Here is a 17,014-nt window from a genome sequence, read left to right on the forward strand (position 1 = left end):
AGTTAAGCCTTAGAATCACAAATTAACTTGATAAATATACATAAACAATTGTAACATAAACCAAACAAATCTTAACTCCAAAGTATATACTATAAAGTAATGTTATGTAAACCTTCAAACTCTCATGAACAATAGAGGATTCTAATAATAGTAACAAAGTGCAATAGAGGTAGCTAGTTCTTGCTTTTGCTCATTCTCCTGCTACAAAATGCTTTTACATAGGCCATAAGATCACAAGACAAGACTTAAGTCCAATGCAATGCCACCAGACCAAATATAACTTGTAACCCCTTAAATAACACCTTTGACTCCATTAAAATGTCAAAAAGAAAGGAGGTGTCAACAATGTGCCTAATTATGTCTATTTATAGGATCTACAAAGGTTTATTTTTACATAACTATCACTCTTACAACTCACTTTTAATAACACAATTAACACATATTGCATCTCAAGCATTTGTGGCATTTGAATGCAACAAATAAGTCACAGCTTGTTCTTGTGTTATAGCTACTTAAATCTAGACTGTCACTATGTTTCACACACTGGTTGGCCAAAAATATAACATTAGCTCTGTTGAACACACACATCTGCAAAAAACACCATCAGTCTTCAGTCCAGAAAACATCTTTTCATATTTCATGGCGGTATCCAAAACACTAACGTTACATGCTTAACCTGGTTTGCAGGCTGCTAAGCAAGCTAGTGCAGTGTAGTTCGTCTTTTAGCTGCTACTTAGTGCTGGAAAAAGTTTTCCTACACATTCAGAGGGAACTACGATATAACTAAACATTAAATAACCATACCTCTCAACGACAGATTTCAGCGTCTTTATCGTTTTTATATTGTTCACGTTGTCACTGTGACCGTCGTCGTCCTCCTGTTTCACGGACCAGCAGCATGTGCAGCGCGCTCATCTCATGGGTCACCTGACCTGCATAGCTAAATGTCCGCCGAGCAGAAATCAGCTCTCACAGCCTCAGCACGACCATTACTGTGTTAGTTAAAAATGTAAAACTGACCCTAAATCAGTTGATCAGCTGTCATCATTGATTGACAGCATTTCTCTTATTTCTTGTGTTGACGAACTTGACCAACTACCTATCAGATCTTGGGTGGCCACAGGGGTGGCCAATGAGCTTTCAGGGGTGGCCCTGGCCACCCCAGGCCACCCCCCAGAATCGCCACTGTTATGCCGCAATGATTTTACCACTTATTAAATTTGCTCACTGAAACTGTCAAAGTAAAGCCTACACATTTCTACTTTTACTCTACTGTCTGAATGTTGTAAATGTAGAAAATGTTCTGAAGATTTTCTGTTTGTTGTCGATGCATCACACATTGTTTAATTGCAACGTTTATAGTAGAGCTATAAGTGGGTGAAAAAACTGCTAAGTGCTAACTGCTGCAGGGTGGCCAGGTCAGTCAGAATCACTTCATTTTAGGTTGTCATGATCCGACCTCTACAGTCTATGGGACAGACCGACCCAGCCAAATTCATAATTCCACCTTTGTTTTATTAAACCAATATGAGCTGCATGTTTATAACGTTTCCTTGCTTGTTAAATAAATTGCTTTGTGTATCAAAAAATAAATAATAATATATATATATACAGCGCTCTTGGGGGCACCCTGGCGGTCAAAGGCCCTAATGCCGCGTTTCCACTGCAGGGTGCAGAACAGATCGGATCGCAAAGGGGCGGTAGGGAGGGGGCGGTATAGCCCAGATCAATTCCGAGGTCGCGTTTCCACCGCCGACAGTACCCTTTGTGGTAGGCCGGATGTCGATCGCCGCGGCAGCTACGTAAACATCGTAAACAACGTCTTCCTCCGCAAGAATGCAGACGAACGTCTCCACCTCCTTGTTCGCCCAAGCAAGCTTTTTACGCGACATGTTAATTGTAAAGAATAATACCTCGAGGCTACTGTTTGTTTGTTTTTATCCTCGCGTCACCCGTAAGTGACGATTCTGTCGACCAATCAACGGAGGGGGGGTGTAGCTAGAATCCCAGGGTACCCTTTCAGGCGTCTGGTCTCGTTTTGGGTACCGCAACGGAGGAGTCCCTAAAATGGGGTCGGAACGGGTACGGCAAAGTCCGGGTCACGCCCACTTTTGGCGGTGGAAACGCGATCCGACCCGCACCTTTGCGATCCGATCCGTTCCGCACCCTGCAGTGGAAATGCGCCATAAGTGGCCGCCTAATTCTCGTATAGGGAGGGCCGGCTCTGTTCATAGATAAACATTTAAATTAAACCAAATCATTCAGTCTAGTTTTGGGTTGTCCTGACTCCTCAGAAGCGGCCCCTGAGGCTGTTTTTCTTAAGGGGAAATAAGGAAACCCAATTCAATCCCTCCAAGGTCCTGGTAAACATGAGTTGTTATTAAAAATCCCTGAATATAACAACTGAACAAGATGATAAGTGGTAGCTCCGTAGCAACAACACTCACACGAGTGACGCTTAATCTCAAATGAGTCATTTTATTTTGCCTGGTATATTTGCATACAGTGAAAAGTTAAAATGTATTTATTGGGAAAAGCATGTGACGTAAAATATAATTTGTTCAAAAATATCGTTAATTCCCCACATATTCCTTGCTAGGATGTCAGCATTTGACCAACGAAGGTCAAGATAAGAGTTGTATATAAAGTCACTTAAATTGTTTATCTAATTATATCTAAGTTGATATATATGTATTATCGATTTAAATATACACCTTCATCTTGTATTCAATTAAAATGTTTATTCTGGTAGTAGAAGAAGCAGCAAAAAAAATAAATCCAAACTAAATTAATGTAATTTGCATATATACATAATATATATTGTGGGGGGACGTGCGGCGTCTGGCCTGCAGAGGGAGTATGGGCATGTTGGGAGCACACCGGATCTGCTGGGTGGTTTGGGTCTGATTGCGGGCACCTGCTCGCAATCAGGCCAATCAGGGAGTGTGTATGTGCCTGCTTTATCTTGTAGTGAGGAGGATCGGGAGCAGAGAGGAATGACTGAGCCACATGGACGATCGCTGCAAGAGATCCCCAGAAACGCTCCCTGTGATTTGTTGAACTGCCCATTGTCAAAATTAACGACTTGCTTGTGCTGAAAAGCAACCCTGGTGTCCATGCGCTCTGTGGATTTGCTACATATATATAGAATATATAGTCTCGTCTTAATGCAGGCCATGATGATTCCTTTATAACTTTATTAGTTCGCACAGTTTGTGGTTTCCCCTCAAGAGAAGGTTTATCTTCACGGCTGTTGGCTCCCGTCATCAATCTTATAATTTGTAGCACAGATGAGGCAGACTACAGGCACAGTGTAGATATGAAGCAGGTTGCAGGGTTAGCTTTGCTTACACAATCATGCAATCTGCACTTTTTGGGTCGTGAATAACTATATTGAATTGAGTAACATCTATTGCACCTTTGAGGGAGAATAGGAAAATATTTTTTTTAGTTACAAAATTATCTAAATTGCTGAAACATGATGCTATTAATTACCTATAAATTAAATTAATACATTAAAAAACTAAATGGTGTACAATTAAGAAATTGGATGACTATAAGCTTTGTTCTCTTCTGGAACAAAGCCAATTAGCTTTAGGCAAAAAAGCTAAATGGCTTGTTGAATCTGAGTTCTCATTTGCTCCCTTGAACACTGTCTATCTCTAAATGATAGGATCATTGTTGTTGGTTGTTAGAATAGCACATATCTATCAGCTTCTCTAGTGCAATTAACACATGGCCAGCTTTCGACTTTGTCCCATTTTCAACAGACATTGTGTGGTCAAACGGCCAAAAGTGAAATTTAAATGATTGGAATTAAAATCAAGAAAAGTGGCAGCAAATTTGCCCAGTGATATGCCACCATATGTCGCAGTCTCGATTAGGTTAAACTATTTCACTGTCATCCAAAAGTATCACAACACTCGACCGCATGAAGGAGTTTCTGACGAAGCGTTTGGATGTTGCTGTAGTTTGGGAGATTCAAAGTCCAATAGCAGGTCACAGCCTCTGGATAGTACAGCTCAGGCTCTTGGTAACACAACAAGTTGATCATTATCATGATTGTTGAACAGCGAAGTTTGGGATTTCTGTCCGTTCCAGATATGAATACTTTAGGAGGGGAAAAGGACGTTTCACATGTTAATGTCTATTGGTTGTTTTATACGGTATACGGTTTTAAGCAATACAACATGCAATAATAACCAATCAAATAGCAATAATAATTTATACAAGTTATGATATGTTATGTTGTGTTTTATTTACTTAGGAAGTCCTTCTTTTGTTCCACGGAGAACTCCGCGAAGACGATCCAAAAGTTTTTGATAACTTCATCATTGGATGTGCAGCCTTGATATTTTGCATTCTGTAAAAAGGAAAAATACAAAAAAAAAATTCTCTACATGTATATAGAGATATTTCTGCATCAATATCGATATATTTATTTATATTTAGCTAGATAGATATTAGAGCCAGACGGATACTGGATTTTGGGGCAGAGTGAGATTCCTAAATCAGGGAGCCAAAAATCGGTTGACGCCGTTTCCGTGCGCGAAGGAGGGGTAACCCCGATCTGCTAGAACCTTTCGGGGCCCTCCTGGTTCCTTTGTGGTTGGGAAACTTATCGGGGTTCGGGGGGTTGGGGTTGGTCGTTGTTGGAGTGTTGTTTTGTTGTCATGTTGTGTACATTGTTGTTGCCACCGTTAATGTGAGTGTTATGTTAATTTTTTTGGTGCCATGTGGTTCGTGAAAAACTGTGGGTGTTAAAGGAGCATTTCACCGGTGGAGGCATGAATATGTATTGCAATTGGGTCCTATATGTAGTCGAATAATAAAATAAAATTCTACTTTGGTGCAGTCTTGACCGAGAAAAGGCAGAAAGTGACTTTTTGGCGCTTGTGGATCGAAGACAACAACTCCCACCATGCACAGCTTCGCTGGCGGCCACTCCCGCTGATCATCTCCGCCTATCGGACACCTCCTTGTTCCATCTACTAATGGAACAAATCAGCGTGGAGCTTGAACCGACGTCACTAGAGTAGTGACGCTTGCACAGAAGCATACGGCCGACATCTTTCTTTATTCTGGGTGGAAATAGTAACATAGTTACGCAATTAAATGCGTTTATGTAAACATTTTTAGCGAGAAATGTGCATTTTAATTTCATAATGTTCGCTCGTTGAATGTGAAGGATGTTTGGTTTGATAGTTATGACGAAGAGGGAACGCTCCATTCACTTGCATGGACAGCGTCTCTGGTTGCTAAGCAACCTCAACGTCTTGGCGGACTATCTGCTGATCAACACTACGAATGCTGGAAACACACCAGACACACCATGTGAAGTTATTTAACCCGATTATTGTTATTTATATCCGACATTATTTAATCTAACCTGATCTAAACTCTATCATGCACCCAAACACGGCGGCATTTGGGTTTCCTACCACAGACTCCTAAATCCAGCGCAGCCACAGGCGCGTTGGCGCGTTGAACCATTTTTGTGACACACAATGATCAAGCTTCAAGTTAAGCACGTTACACGCGTTTGGTGTGGCCGTAGCCCGTGTCCACCAAAAGCGTCTTTTTATGCGGTTTCACCCAAAAAATCGGCTTCGTGTGGACGGGGCCAAGAAGGCGAACACACGTCACCAAGACGGGGAGACAGCGCCAGGCGACTTACGCCACTATCTGCCAATGGATCGTGGATGCCTGGGCTGATATAACAGTCTCAACTGTGGTCTAAGCTTTCACGAAGGCAGGAATAATCACTGAACTGCCAGGCAACAGCAGCGACACTGACTCGGATAATGACGAGAGGGATCCGGGCATGTTGGATGCCGTACTCGCCCAACTGTTCAATTCGGACACACAAGAATTCAAGGGATTCGTAGACGGGGAATGAACTGAAAAAGTGAGCTTATTGTTAAGAGATATTGATATTGATGAGATATTGTTAATATGCACATTAACGTTTGAACATCGTTACCATGGGAGTGACCGGAGTTGTCAGAGCGCTTAATAAAGTTTGACCTTATCTGACTGTTTTGTTGACATTCCCTTTAGCACAGCTCGGTCTGGTCGATGCATAACGCAACCCCAGTCAAACGTTTGACTGCAGTATCTTCTATTCTATGCGCCTTATAATCCGGTGCGCCCTATACATGAAAACAGTTCTAAAATAGGCCATCATTGAAGGTGCGCTTGATAATCCGGTGTGCCGTATAGTGCGGAAAATACGGCAGCCCTCGTCTATTTCTTTCGAAATGGTGAACTTTTGCATGGAGCCATCTTCTATGTCAGATCGAGTACCCTCCGCCAATGTAGGCTTACTTCAGTTTTATCAACAGCCTCTGTTATCTTAGCTTCAGACGCTGTGGATGTTAGTTTCTGCTGGAGAAGTCCCACCCACTGGCACTGCTCTAATAGGTCTGTAGCGTCAGTGGGTCCCACCCCCTAGAGGGGGGTGGGACTAGTGGTTGTAGTCGGACGAGAATCATCCCCTCTTACACTTCCTATTTTCTTGTACGCAAAAATCGTCATATTGCGTCATAAAAAACAGGAAGTGTTGGAGATCGATACGGATCTCTCCAGTCTCTCCAGAAAATAAGGAAATGATGCTAGACCATTCAAAAATATGCGGGGGGTTCTAAAAATACAAAGCTTATGTGAAATGGGTGAAGTTGCCCTTTAATAAAGGCAGTCCGTAGTCGTGCGGTGTATGGGGCGCACTAAACCCTTGATCCCGTCTCTTCCTTCCCGTGCTGCTCGCCACTATATATATATATATATATATATATATATATATATATGCGCAAAGGTTTTGAGCAGTGCTGGAAGTTATAATGGGGCTGTGTGGTGGCGCCGGTGAGAACGCTCTTATGGAAAACGACCCACTTAAGTTCCAATGAAGACACATTGCTCTGATCATGCCACTCAAAAGTGGACGACGAAATGCCAGAATAAATCAATAATAATAATAATCTAGTATATTGCGCAACTAGCAGCCTGTTATTATTGGTAGTGAGATATTTTTGTTAGGAGGAGGAGGAGCGCCTGCTCCTATATATTAGTCAGGCTCTAATAGATCAATCCTGAGGCGTCTGGTGTATTTCAAGGGTTAGGGATGGATGTCTGACCTGTCTCAGATCATCCCAGTGGACCTCCTCTCCCTTGAGGAGCGTCATGAGTTGATCAGGGAGGAACATTCTCCACTCAGGTGAAGGGCAGCCTCTAGAGAAGCCTCTCTCGAACTCCCTGAACTGATGCTCCACCGAGCGGCTGAACACCATGTCCACTTGGAGGTCCACATATTTCTGCCTGGGTTAGAGACAGGGTTGGGTTGAATGTATGCTGTGCATGCATACATAAACACAGAGGAACACTTGCAAATATAAACATGTATACGTATGTCTACATTGACCCCCCCCCCCCACACACACACACACACACACACACACACACACACACACACACACACACACACACACACACACACACACACACACACACACACACCTGTTGTCTTGGGTCACTTGAATGAACTCTCCATTTGGTAGAAGATCCAAATCTTCTGCACCCTACAGAAGTAAAGTTGGTGTAACATTAGAGTGAGGTTGTTGGGAAAAATAACCTGCTGAGTACATCACATGTACATTACAAATATAGCTAACTCCTACCCTAGCCTGATGAGCACATCACATGGCAGTCACATTACAATATAGTCAACTTTTAACACATAACACAAACATGATAATATAGTCAGGTCAAGGCCAGAGCCAAGGCCCCATTTCCCAAGCAGGCAAATGGTAGACACTCAGACAATGCACCAGTCATCCTCAAGAACGGGAGAGCCACATTAATTTATCACACAGGAGACACTTCGAAGCTCCCCCCCGTTAGGAGGAACACAAGGGATACACATGCATATACCAGGGCCTGGGAGCCAAGGTCAAGCAAAAACACACAGAACCACACACACCTCAAACGCACACACCTCATCGAGAGGAGGATACAGCATAAGACTGTATCACACAGGGACTCTGGACCTTCTTCTGAAGCAGACCTTCCACGGAGGCGAAGCTCTGGACGAACCATCAGCGCTGATTAGGGACTTAGACATATTCGATCTCTCACGCTTTATGACTCTGTATAATCGTTGCCACTTTACTTAATAAATCCAAGGTCCTCGTGCCAACAGACTTTATTACCTCTCCGTCTCATTTCATCTGGTCCAGTAACTAGACAGACCGTTTTTCCCCTCAAGGTCTCCCTTTAAAAGTGCTTTTACACAGTGTTCATTGGCTCTTACCCCTCCGAAATCCAACTGTAGGACCTCAATAGTCTCCTCTTCATAGTCCAGCAGATCCTTAAAACTCCTGTTGGTACGACAGTGGGATGACACTTAAAGCCAAGTCAACATTAGGATGAAACGGTGTTAAATAAAATGGATAGTTTAATATAGTAGTAGTATAATAAAGTGGTAGTATAGCATACTATTACATAGCATAGCCAAGCATATGTAATAGTTTAGTAATGTGCAGCAAAGCATAGCATCTAATAGTATAGCATAGCAAAGGACATGTATAGCATATCATAGCATGTCATGTAATGTATAGCGTAGTTTAGAAGTACTGTGCAACGGTTGGCGACAGCTCCATGAGGTCGTCCAGGGTTGGCTTCAAGCCCAGGAGCTTCTTGAAGAGAGCCAAGGGGAAGGGGATGTTCATCAGGCACTGGTTATACAGAGCCATGCCACAGAGCGTGCCCAGTAGGAAGAACTCATCAGTCAGCTGGGCGACCTGGAGGGAGCAGTATAGAAGCAGTATATAATAATGATGGGTGGATGACTGATGCATGATGAGTGGACGGATGGAAGGAAGCGTGGATTGACCCCTCTTCGTGAAGATCCACGTAGGGATTTTAGACGGGACGTGGGTCTGTCCAGAACGCCCTGCATTTAAACTTCCGCGTTATGTTCACGTGTACTCAAGAGGACAGTGTAGCGTTTCCGAACCCAAATGAACATAAACCCTCTAACAAGTACGGATACAATAGACAGCATGGAAACCTGCTCGATTTGTTAACGCCTTCCATGCAACAATTTGCTAAGCTCTGGACTGCACGTCTTCGAATAGCCCATCAGCCCTAAAAAGGGGCAGTCTATGGGGGACGGTCTCTGTATAGCGGCGCAGCCCTTTGCTGATCTTCACTTACGAGCTTGACAGAAGCGTGTGTTTGAGCTTTAACTATACCAACACATGTATCCCACACTCTAATTGTGATAAAATAACATAAAATGCCACTTGTTTATACGTACATTCTTGCTGAACCAGGCCACTCCGTCATCATTCTTTTTTAGTATTTGTGGTTCTGCCTTCTGAAGTTCTTTTGCAAGGAGGTGAAAGAACTCCATTACGACACCTCCAAGATGCATATCATATTCCTCATTAAACTTCACCTGTAAACATAAGAGGTTTGCAGGGAAAATAACTTGAGTAATGTCTTACAATTTAAATATTGTGAATTCATCTGATACCTGGATTATAAACACCAGAGAATCGTGTATAGTGCGGTAAGTCCATTGAATAAATACACAATAAAAAAAAACTGCACTATGCAACAATCATCAAATGTAATTGGAAAAAGAACAAGTTGAAATGTACTAACACATTTAGATTTAACCAAGTGTTAGTTAGGTAGAACCAAATTTCTAATTGTTATTTCTTGGGAAATGCTTTGCTGACCCACCGCAAGTTTTAATTTTGGGTCATGGGAAGACGTCCTCAGCGATTGAAAAGTGTCCTGCTGCACCGTGGCTCGGTTGATGGTGAATTCAATGTATCCTGGCTGTAACTGCAGTAGTAGAGGGACAGACTGGTAGAAGTATGGTATCGTCAAGTAAAGTATAGCCTAGCATATAGCATAGCATAGCATAGTATATCAACTAAGTGCATGGCATGGCATTGTATGATATGGTATTGCATCGCATAGCTTAGCATAATGTATGTAGCTTTATTAAACTTTTATTGTCAGTGTGGCTTCTAAGGACCGCAGAAATTAACAGTTTTGTGGTAGCTCATGAAAACATCCTTTTTAATAAATATAACCTTACCGAGGCAATATTCAGATGATACTTCCACAGCTTCATCTTGCATTCTATGGGTAGAATGCAAGGGAACTTCACCAGAGGCAACAGGATACTCTATAGATAGAATAAAAATATAGAGGTATTATCTCAGAAGCATAGGGAACCATATTTCAGTAAACCTAATTCACATGAGTTAGTGTCTAAACAGCATACCAAATAATAATCTCGCTTGATCAGTGTCCTTTGTTCTTCATCATTAAGTTCATGAGGGAACCATGGATTATACTGATGGATTGACTTACAACTGAGAAACAGTTGTTCAAACTAAGGAGTAGAGAAAAAAAATAGTTAGACATAAACAACCAGTAGTTATATATTATTATTATATGAATATTAATATTGTATTGATTTCTAAAATAAATGACCACAGATTTGTATTGTACTTAAGGTCGCTATCATGTGCCACAAATATCATTAGTCATTTATATGTTGAACATATGATAGAGAGAAATTAGGAAATTTCTGAAAAGAGGTCCTTTATGATTGTTTTGTTAAATACTCACCATCTCGATGGTATTTGTGACTGTCGTCACATGGAAAACACTTTCTGTAAGGCGCCATGAACCGCTACTGCTGGCCTGCAGTCAGGACATTAATTTTCAGTTATTCAGCATCACACTTTCACACAAAATGACTTGAAGTCATTTCATATACATGTCAACAGGGGAAACATCCCATTTGGCTATTTGTTAATGAAGGAGAGCACTGCTCCTCCATACGCACATTTTGAAAAAGATTCAGCAGAATACTTCTGCATTTCACATTGTTGATGGAACCCAGAACCTCTTGGACCATAGGCGTAGAACATCACTAGCTACTACTCAGTCCGGCCCTAATCCTTTATCACACATCTCTATTTACACTAAGCATCCACAACCTGCCAGTAAACACTCACAGAATGAAGCCTTTGCAAAACCCCAGCTGTCTTCATAAAGAAGTCGGCTTGCTCTCTGTAATCCACATCTAAGGATGAAAGGAGCTTCCTGGATGCTTTACAGAACGTCTTCACTGCAGATCGGAAGAAGCGAGGTGTCCAGGACAATAGTCGAACTGCATCAATCACACAAACACAGCATACAATGTACAGCTTTGGGTAATACATTGCATTGCATTTTAAAATGATCGGTTCTTTGGGTCTATTAGGCCTACCAAGGACTTCCAGTCTGTCTTGGTGCAGAGAGAGGTAGGCATCAGCCACCCTCACGGAGAGCATTTCACCAAAGTTGTCTCTGGGCAGCACCTTTAGCAGCCCCACCAGCAGGTAGTAAACCCTCAGGCCTTCCAACCCGACCGGCTGCCCAGTCAACGAGGGCAGGAGACAGTCTCGGACGACGGTCTCCACCTATAGCATCGTTCAGGACAAAGTCATTTACAGCGTTGTCAGTGTTTGACTCTGAACACGGGATGATATATTTTATCGAACTGAAAACAGTTCAATGTTGCCTTACCTCGTGTAGCACTTCAGTGTTTGTTGCTAGCTTGGCAAAAGCTGTTTTGACAAGAACCAAGTCCAAGCCAGAGCACCTGGGTGAGGTCTGGTAGTGCTTGTCAGCGCTATTTTGATCAAGTAAAATAGAAAATTATTATTGGAAGAGCAACTTGAAATGATAATACATTATTTAAAAGATTATAAAATGCGTTACCTTCTGTCAAGAAAGCTGGCGTTCAAGGAAGATGTGGATGAGAATATATCCTTGATCCGTCTAGAAATAAATGTATATATATTCAAGTGAATATATTACTCTAAACCAGTTTACATTTAATGTCCTTATTAAACATCAATTACATACTGTGATTCTCAGATTTAGAGCTTACTTTCTAATTTTACGCCATGATTTCGCATCCCGACAGTTTGAGAGCCAGAAGTCGATGGTGTCCATATCCAGAGCTGTAATAATCCCAGGAAGATCCTTCTCAGGCTCCTGTTAGACAACCCCAAGATAAGTAAAAAAACCTTTTGAATGTCTTGCATCCAAACAAATTAATGCAAAATACAAAGACTCCTACCTGACTGAGAGAACAAAGGGCCAAAGATTGGTTTCCTCCAGCAAATATTCGCTCAACATTCTTCTGGTCATCTTTTTCATGCAAAAAAAAGCAATGTATATTTATATATATGAATATATTATATATATATATATCCTTTATATAATATATATTATATATATATTCTGTATATATACCGAATTTTAAAGCTGAATGAAAAGATTATGTAAGGATTATGCAGCATTGTTCTTGACTGAGCCCCTACCAATAAGTAGGCGGAAAACTTTCAGGATTCAAAAAACTAAACGACTCTATGTTCTATCCGCTACAGCTGGCTGTGCAACGGTGTCGCAAACTAGCATAGCCCCGCTATAAACACTTCAAATCGCTATTGATCGGCATATATATATATATATATATTTATATATATATATATATATATATATATATATATATATATATATATATATATAGAGATGTCTAGATTAATGTATGCCTCGAGCAAGTTTAATCGTTACACATTGTGACTTTAACCCTAGAACCTAGGTAAATAAAAGATGAAAAACGTAACCCTGAACTGAGAGACTTCCTACCATGAGGCAGCAGAACAGGCAGAGGCACCAAACAGTCTGTGGTGAGCCTGTTTCCAAGCTGGCCTTCTTCTCCACGACCAAATGAATAGATCTTCTTTGTTGGGCCTACTAATGCCATGGTGTGGTTGCTGAAGAAAATAAAATAGCAAATAGAAGAAGATTTAAAGAAGCTAGTGACATTTCTGTAACAGCCTGCCGAATTAAATGGGTAGTGATTATAATAAATACATTGGTGATGTGTAAGCAAATCATCTATCAAAAATATGAGTACATTTTAAAAAAAGACGTTAAATTCATGCATAGATTGGTTGAATAGTAGATTAAAAGAAGCTAGTGATTATTTAAATAATAACAATTCATATACATAGATTCAGTAGAATAGTCTGTAATCTTAGTCTGCCAGGCAAAAGGTACTGGGTTCGATCCCCAACGTCCACAACCTCAGCCCGGGGTATCCTTGAGCTAGATGGCCACTCTCTACCTGCTCCTTAATGACTTAAGTCGCTGTAGGTCCCTTTGGATTCAAGCGTCTCCTAGTGAACAGTAGTGAAAAGATGAAGACAGAGTACCTGCCACAGGAGACCTGGGTGACCGCTGCGCCCCAGAGTTCAGCCACCACACGAGGGGTCAGCTCATTCAGCAGAGAGTTGTGTCCCAGCTGCCCACAGCCACCGCTGCCAAAGGTAAACACCAAACCTCCCTAAAGGAACACACAAGGGAATCCGTCTGATTAGTCTGTGAGCCGACTCACAGACTAACAGGGGGATTTTTTTTTTTTTTGAGTTCACTGAATAGGACATGGCTTAATGCAATCATTATGGATGGAAACTACATTACTAAAATAAGAATATGTAGTAAAACCTTTGTCAGAACAGCAGTGTGTCTTTCACCACAAGAAACAGAAACGGTCTTCTTAAGGTTGAGGCACTCAACTGTCACTGGAGTAGATCTGTCTGAAAACACGAATTGAAATACAATTTCATTCACACATTCAAAAGAATAGGAAAAATACAGGTTTAGTTCACATAATCTCCAGGATAACAGCATGCGACCAGATGAAGACTATGGTTTTTGTCCTTGAGTAATATCTATATAATATTAATATAAAAACTATGTCATGTCCCCGTAATGGGATTAAAGGAGAACGATTCAATTGAGCAGATCATCACCTTATCGGCTCTCGGGAAGCAAGCAACTCATAGGTCCTATCATCAGCCTTCTCATGACTAATGAGTTTATTTAGTCAGAATCTCCTGACTAAAGAGAACATTCCTACAGGCCTTATACCTGTCATGTCTCCAAGACCCAGTTGACCGGCGTCATTCTGCCCCCAGCCGAATACGGTTCCAGAGACAGACAAGGCCAGAGTGTGGGCTCCCCCAGCGGTGACCTGGACTAGGGGTACCCCTGACAGGGCTGCCACTGGTGTAGGGGACGGTACGACAGAAGTCCCTGGGAGGGTGAGACCCAGTTGCCCCCGAGTGTTGCTGCCCCAAGACAATGCTTGTCCATCTGAAAGCAATATGTATAGGCCACATTATAATGACAAATGGTTTTGGTTGTATTCTTAACTAAACTTGGTTAAATCTATCGAGCTGGTCAGACCTATAGCCTACCTTCAGTTAAAACTATGGAATGTTGGTCTCCACATGCGACCTGAATGATCCTTTTCTTAATGCAGTTTTGGAGTGATCTGAATCACAGTGAAACAAGGAAACACATATGTTTAATATCTTTAAAACGTCTTAGACGAACCTTTCCCAACAAAGACAATATGACGACGAAGACCTCACCTTGGAATGGCGGGTGCACTGAGGTCCACAAAGACGACAGAGCCATCCCTGGACAGCAGGAGAAGACCAGAGTCTCCTGAACTGGAAGCTACGACGTGTTTGCACTTGATGCTCTCTAGAAAAAAGTATCAGGGACATGTCCAGCATAACGGGTGTGTTTATGTAGACTACAACATTTTTTTTTTATTGTGAGCTTTTTTGTTCTCCTAGTCATTTGTGGACCGATCATCGAATGCAATGGACCTATTTCTTATATTCCGAATCAATACTTGTTTTTTGTCATTTTGTTAATTGTGTAGTGTATAGCTGATACAGCCTTCATTCTCTGGTTTTCAAAGTTATTGTTTTAAGGCCGGTGTTACCCTGCATTGTACTGTGCCCCTCCGGTTCCAACCCAACTAAATGAGTCTAGTACGCCACTGTTCAAGATAAAACAACAATATATATCTAGACCACTTGGTGCTAAATTTACTCACTGGTTTTCCCGAATCTCCCATTTCCATCGTGGTTCCTTTGCCGACGAAGAAAATATGCCCTTCCATCACTTTTGGTAAACGTTACCGTTGAATTATTCGCAGAGAAACTTGTTATTATTGGTTTGGTCGTTGGTACGAACTGAATGCCATTCTCTGACTCTCGGTTTTCCGCCAAATCATTCGGCTTTGCTAAATGAATTTCTCCCCATGAAAACATTCTGGCTTATTCGATGTGTCCACTGTCATAGCGATGCTTATATTGGGTTTCCCTTTACTTACATGCCCAGGTAAGCTCAACACCTGAGCCAGAATCGAAACTGAAACTTAGTATTGATCATTTTCGTTTCTCCTGAATTGAATCTACACCCAAGGAAAACGCCCCACCCGCATGTTGCCCTTCCTTAATGCCATGAACAGAAATGTAATTTAGTTAGTTTTTGTGTGTGTGTGTGTGTGTGTGTGTGTGTGTGTGTGTGTGTGTGTGTGTGTGTGTGTGTGTGTGTGTGTGTGTGTGTGTGTGTGTGTGTGTGTGTGGCGAACTTAGCCCTTTGGGGGCTCCAGGCGAACAGTCATTTGGGGGCCCCTGCATCTACCGGTCTAATGTACCTTATATCGCATAATATATGGCATAATGAGATACTCCATACAAGGGATGAACAAAAGTCACTATCCTTCTTTCATGCAAATGTTAATTATCTATTTAAAAATTGAGAATAACATACAAAACAATAAGATTCGTTATGTTGACACATTACACTGACTGTTAACCTTATGTCATCATTTACCTGAGGGTTTCCATTAGGTCACAGCAGCTATCTGCTGTGACCTACTGGAAACCACTACTGGAAACCTACTGATAGCTGCTTCCAGCTATCAGTATTTTTCCTGTGCTCTTCAGACCTTTCATGGTTGATTGGATGCATTGCAAGGTTATTCCAGTCTTTAAATCCTTCCTCACTCAGTTGTTTTTGTTTTCCAAAAAGGCAACAACAAAAGCAAAAAACACGGTCTGCACTTTCACTGTAGACTAACCAAGACCTGTTCACCCTCTCACCATTTTTCATTACTATGTAATAGTATGCTTTTGTGAATCTGCGGCCCTTGGGCCAGAGTGCTGGGTCATCCACAAGAATATGTGTGCACCTGCCCAAGACACAGCAGCTTGGGCCAGAGTGCTGGGTCATCCACAAGAATATGTGTCACGCAGTCATTGTTATCGTTATTGTCATCAATTTCAATAACCGAAGTGGAAGAAGGAGAGTGAGAAATATTCACTACCAGTTGTGCATCATCTCCGTCAGTTTGTTGACACACGTCATTAGCATCGCTGCTGGCTGAGCCAGAGCCCCTTGGAATGAAAGGAGCAGTAACGTGACAGCAAACGACGTTGACGGCTGCTCTTGATCCTCCGACGGTCCCGCTGACACTGCGGTGGCTGTTAAAAAGCTGGATAGCTTTGGTAGCTTTGAAAGAAAGTGCTGCCTTTGGTCTTTCTTCTTCTTTTTATGTGACCCGCTTTCGTATGATCGCTTCATGTTTCACTCGATTTCTCTCTCTCTCCCTCACCGCGTACTGTTTTGAATTTGACTTCATTGTGCGCACTACATGGAATAGTCCATGTAGTGCAGACTGAAGGGGGGTGCACACGGAAAGATCGTCAAAACATGAGTAATTAGACATCCCGATGCGACTATTGTGAAGAGATTTTTATAAAAATTATAAATATGGGGACAAAATATATGCATTGGGGCATTTTGGGGGCCCCACAAACCTTCTATGGGGCCCGGGGCTCCAGGCAAATGCCTGGTTTGCCTAATAGTACGGCCCGCCACTGTGTGTGTGTGTGTGTGTGTGTGTGTGTGTGTGTGTGTGTGTGTGTGTGTGTGTGTGTGTGTGTGTGTGTGTGTGTGTGTGTGTGTGTGTGTGTGTGTGTGTGTGTGTGTGTGTGTGTGTGTGTGTGTGTGTGTGTGTGTGTGTGTGTGTGTGTGCGCGCGAGCGCGCGTGTTTATGTGTTTTTAGTTT

The 17,014-nt window shown here is 42.0% G+C and overlaps 1 protein-coding gene across 5 annotated transcripts in view; it reads right to left on the minus strand.

Moving 5' to 3' along the window:
• The window catches only part of LOC115540137 (probable E3 ubiquitin-protein ligase HERC3), a 43,912-nt gene extending 28,438 nt beyond the window's left edge, over positions 1–15,474 (minus strand). Inside the window, exons 1-24 of one of the 5 annotated variants that reach the window (XM_030351160.1) lie at positions 14,993–15,474; positions 14,517–14,631; positions 14,340–14,416; positions 14,011–14,235; positions 13,585–13,676; positions 13,293–13,423; positions 12,724–12,851; positions 12,152–12,222; positions 11,960–12,066; positions 11,788–11,847; positions 11,593–11,698; positions 11,294–11,486; positions 11,040–11,194; positions 10,648–10,722; positions 10,298–10,408; positions 10,109–10,198; positions 9,745–9,849; positions 9,314–9,454; positions 8,629–8,795; positions 8,306–8,372; positions 7,513–7,574; positions 7,134–7,314; positions 4,264–4,363; positions 2,453–4,110 (exon numbers count right to left, since the gene is read on the minus strand). In XM_030351160.1, the coding sequence (XP_030207020.1) occupies positions 3,902–4,110; positions 4,264–4,363; positions 7,134–7,314; positions 7,513–7,574; positions 8,306–8,372; positions 8,629–8,795; positions 9,314–9,454; positions 9,745–9,849; positions 10,109–10,198; positions 10,298–10,408; positions 10,648–10,722; positions 11,040–11,194; positions 11,294–11,486; positions 11,593–11,698; positions 11,788–11,847; positions 11,960–12,066; positions 12,152–12,222; positions 12,724–12,851; positions 13,293–13,423; positions 13,585–13,676; positions 14,011–14,235; positions 14,340–14,416; positions 14,517–14,631; positions 14,993–15,209 (2,985 nt within the window). In that variant the 5' untranslated portion in view covers positions 15,210–15,474 and the 3' untranslated portion in view covers positions 2,453–3,901. Of the gene's footprint in view, positions 1–2,452; positions 4,111–4,263; positions 4,364–7,133; positions 7,315–7,512; positions 7,575–8,305; positions 8,373–8,628; positions 8,796–9,313; positions 9,455–9,744; positions 9,871–10,108; positions 10,199–10,297; positions 10,409–10,647; positions 10,723–11,039; positions 11,195–11,293; positions 11,487–11,592; positions 11,699–11,787; positions 11,848–11,959; positions 12,067–12,151; positions 12,223–12,723; positions 12,852–13,292; positions 13,424–13,584; positions 13,677–14,010; positions 14,236–14,339; positions 14,417–14,516; positions 14,632–14,992 lie in introns of those variants that run through there. The other 4 variants (XM_030351154.1, XM_030351153.1, XM_030351157.1 and 1 more) reach the window with 4 other exon arrangements.
• Between the last annotated feature and the right edge of the window lie 1,540 nt (positions 15,475–17,014).

The sequence above is a fragment of the Gadus morhua genome, chromosome 3 (genome assembly GCF_902167405.1).
Source record: "Gadus morhua chromosome 3, gadMor3.0, whole genome shotgun sequence".
Lineage (NCBI taxonomy): Eukaryota > Metazoa > Chordata > Actinopteri > Gadiformes > Gadidae > Gadus > Gadus morhua.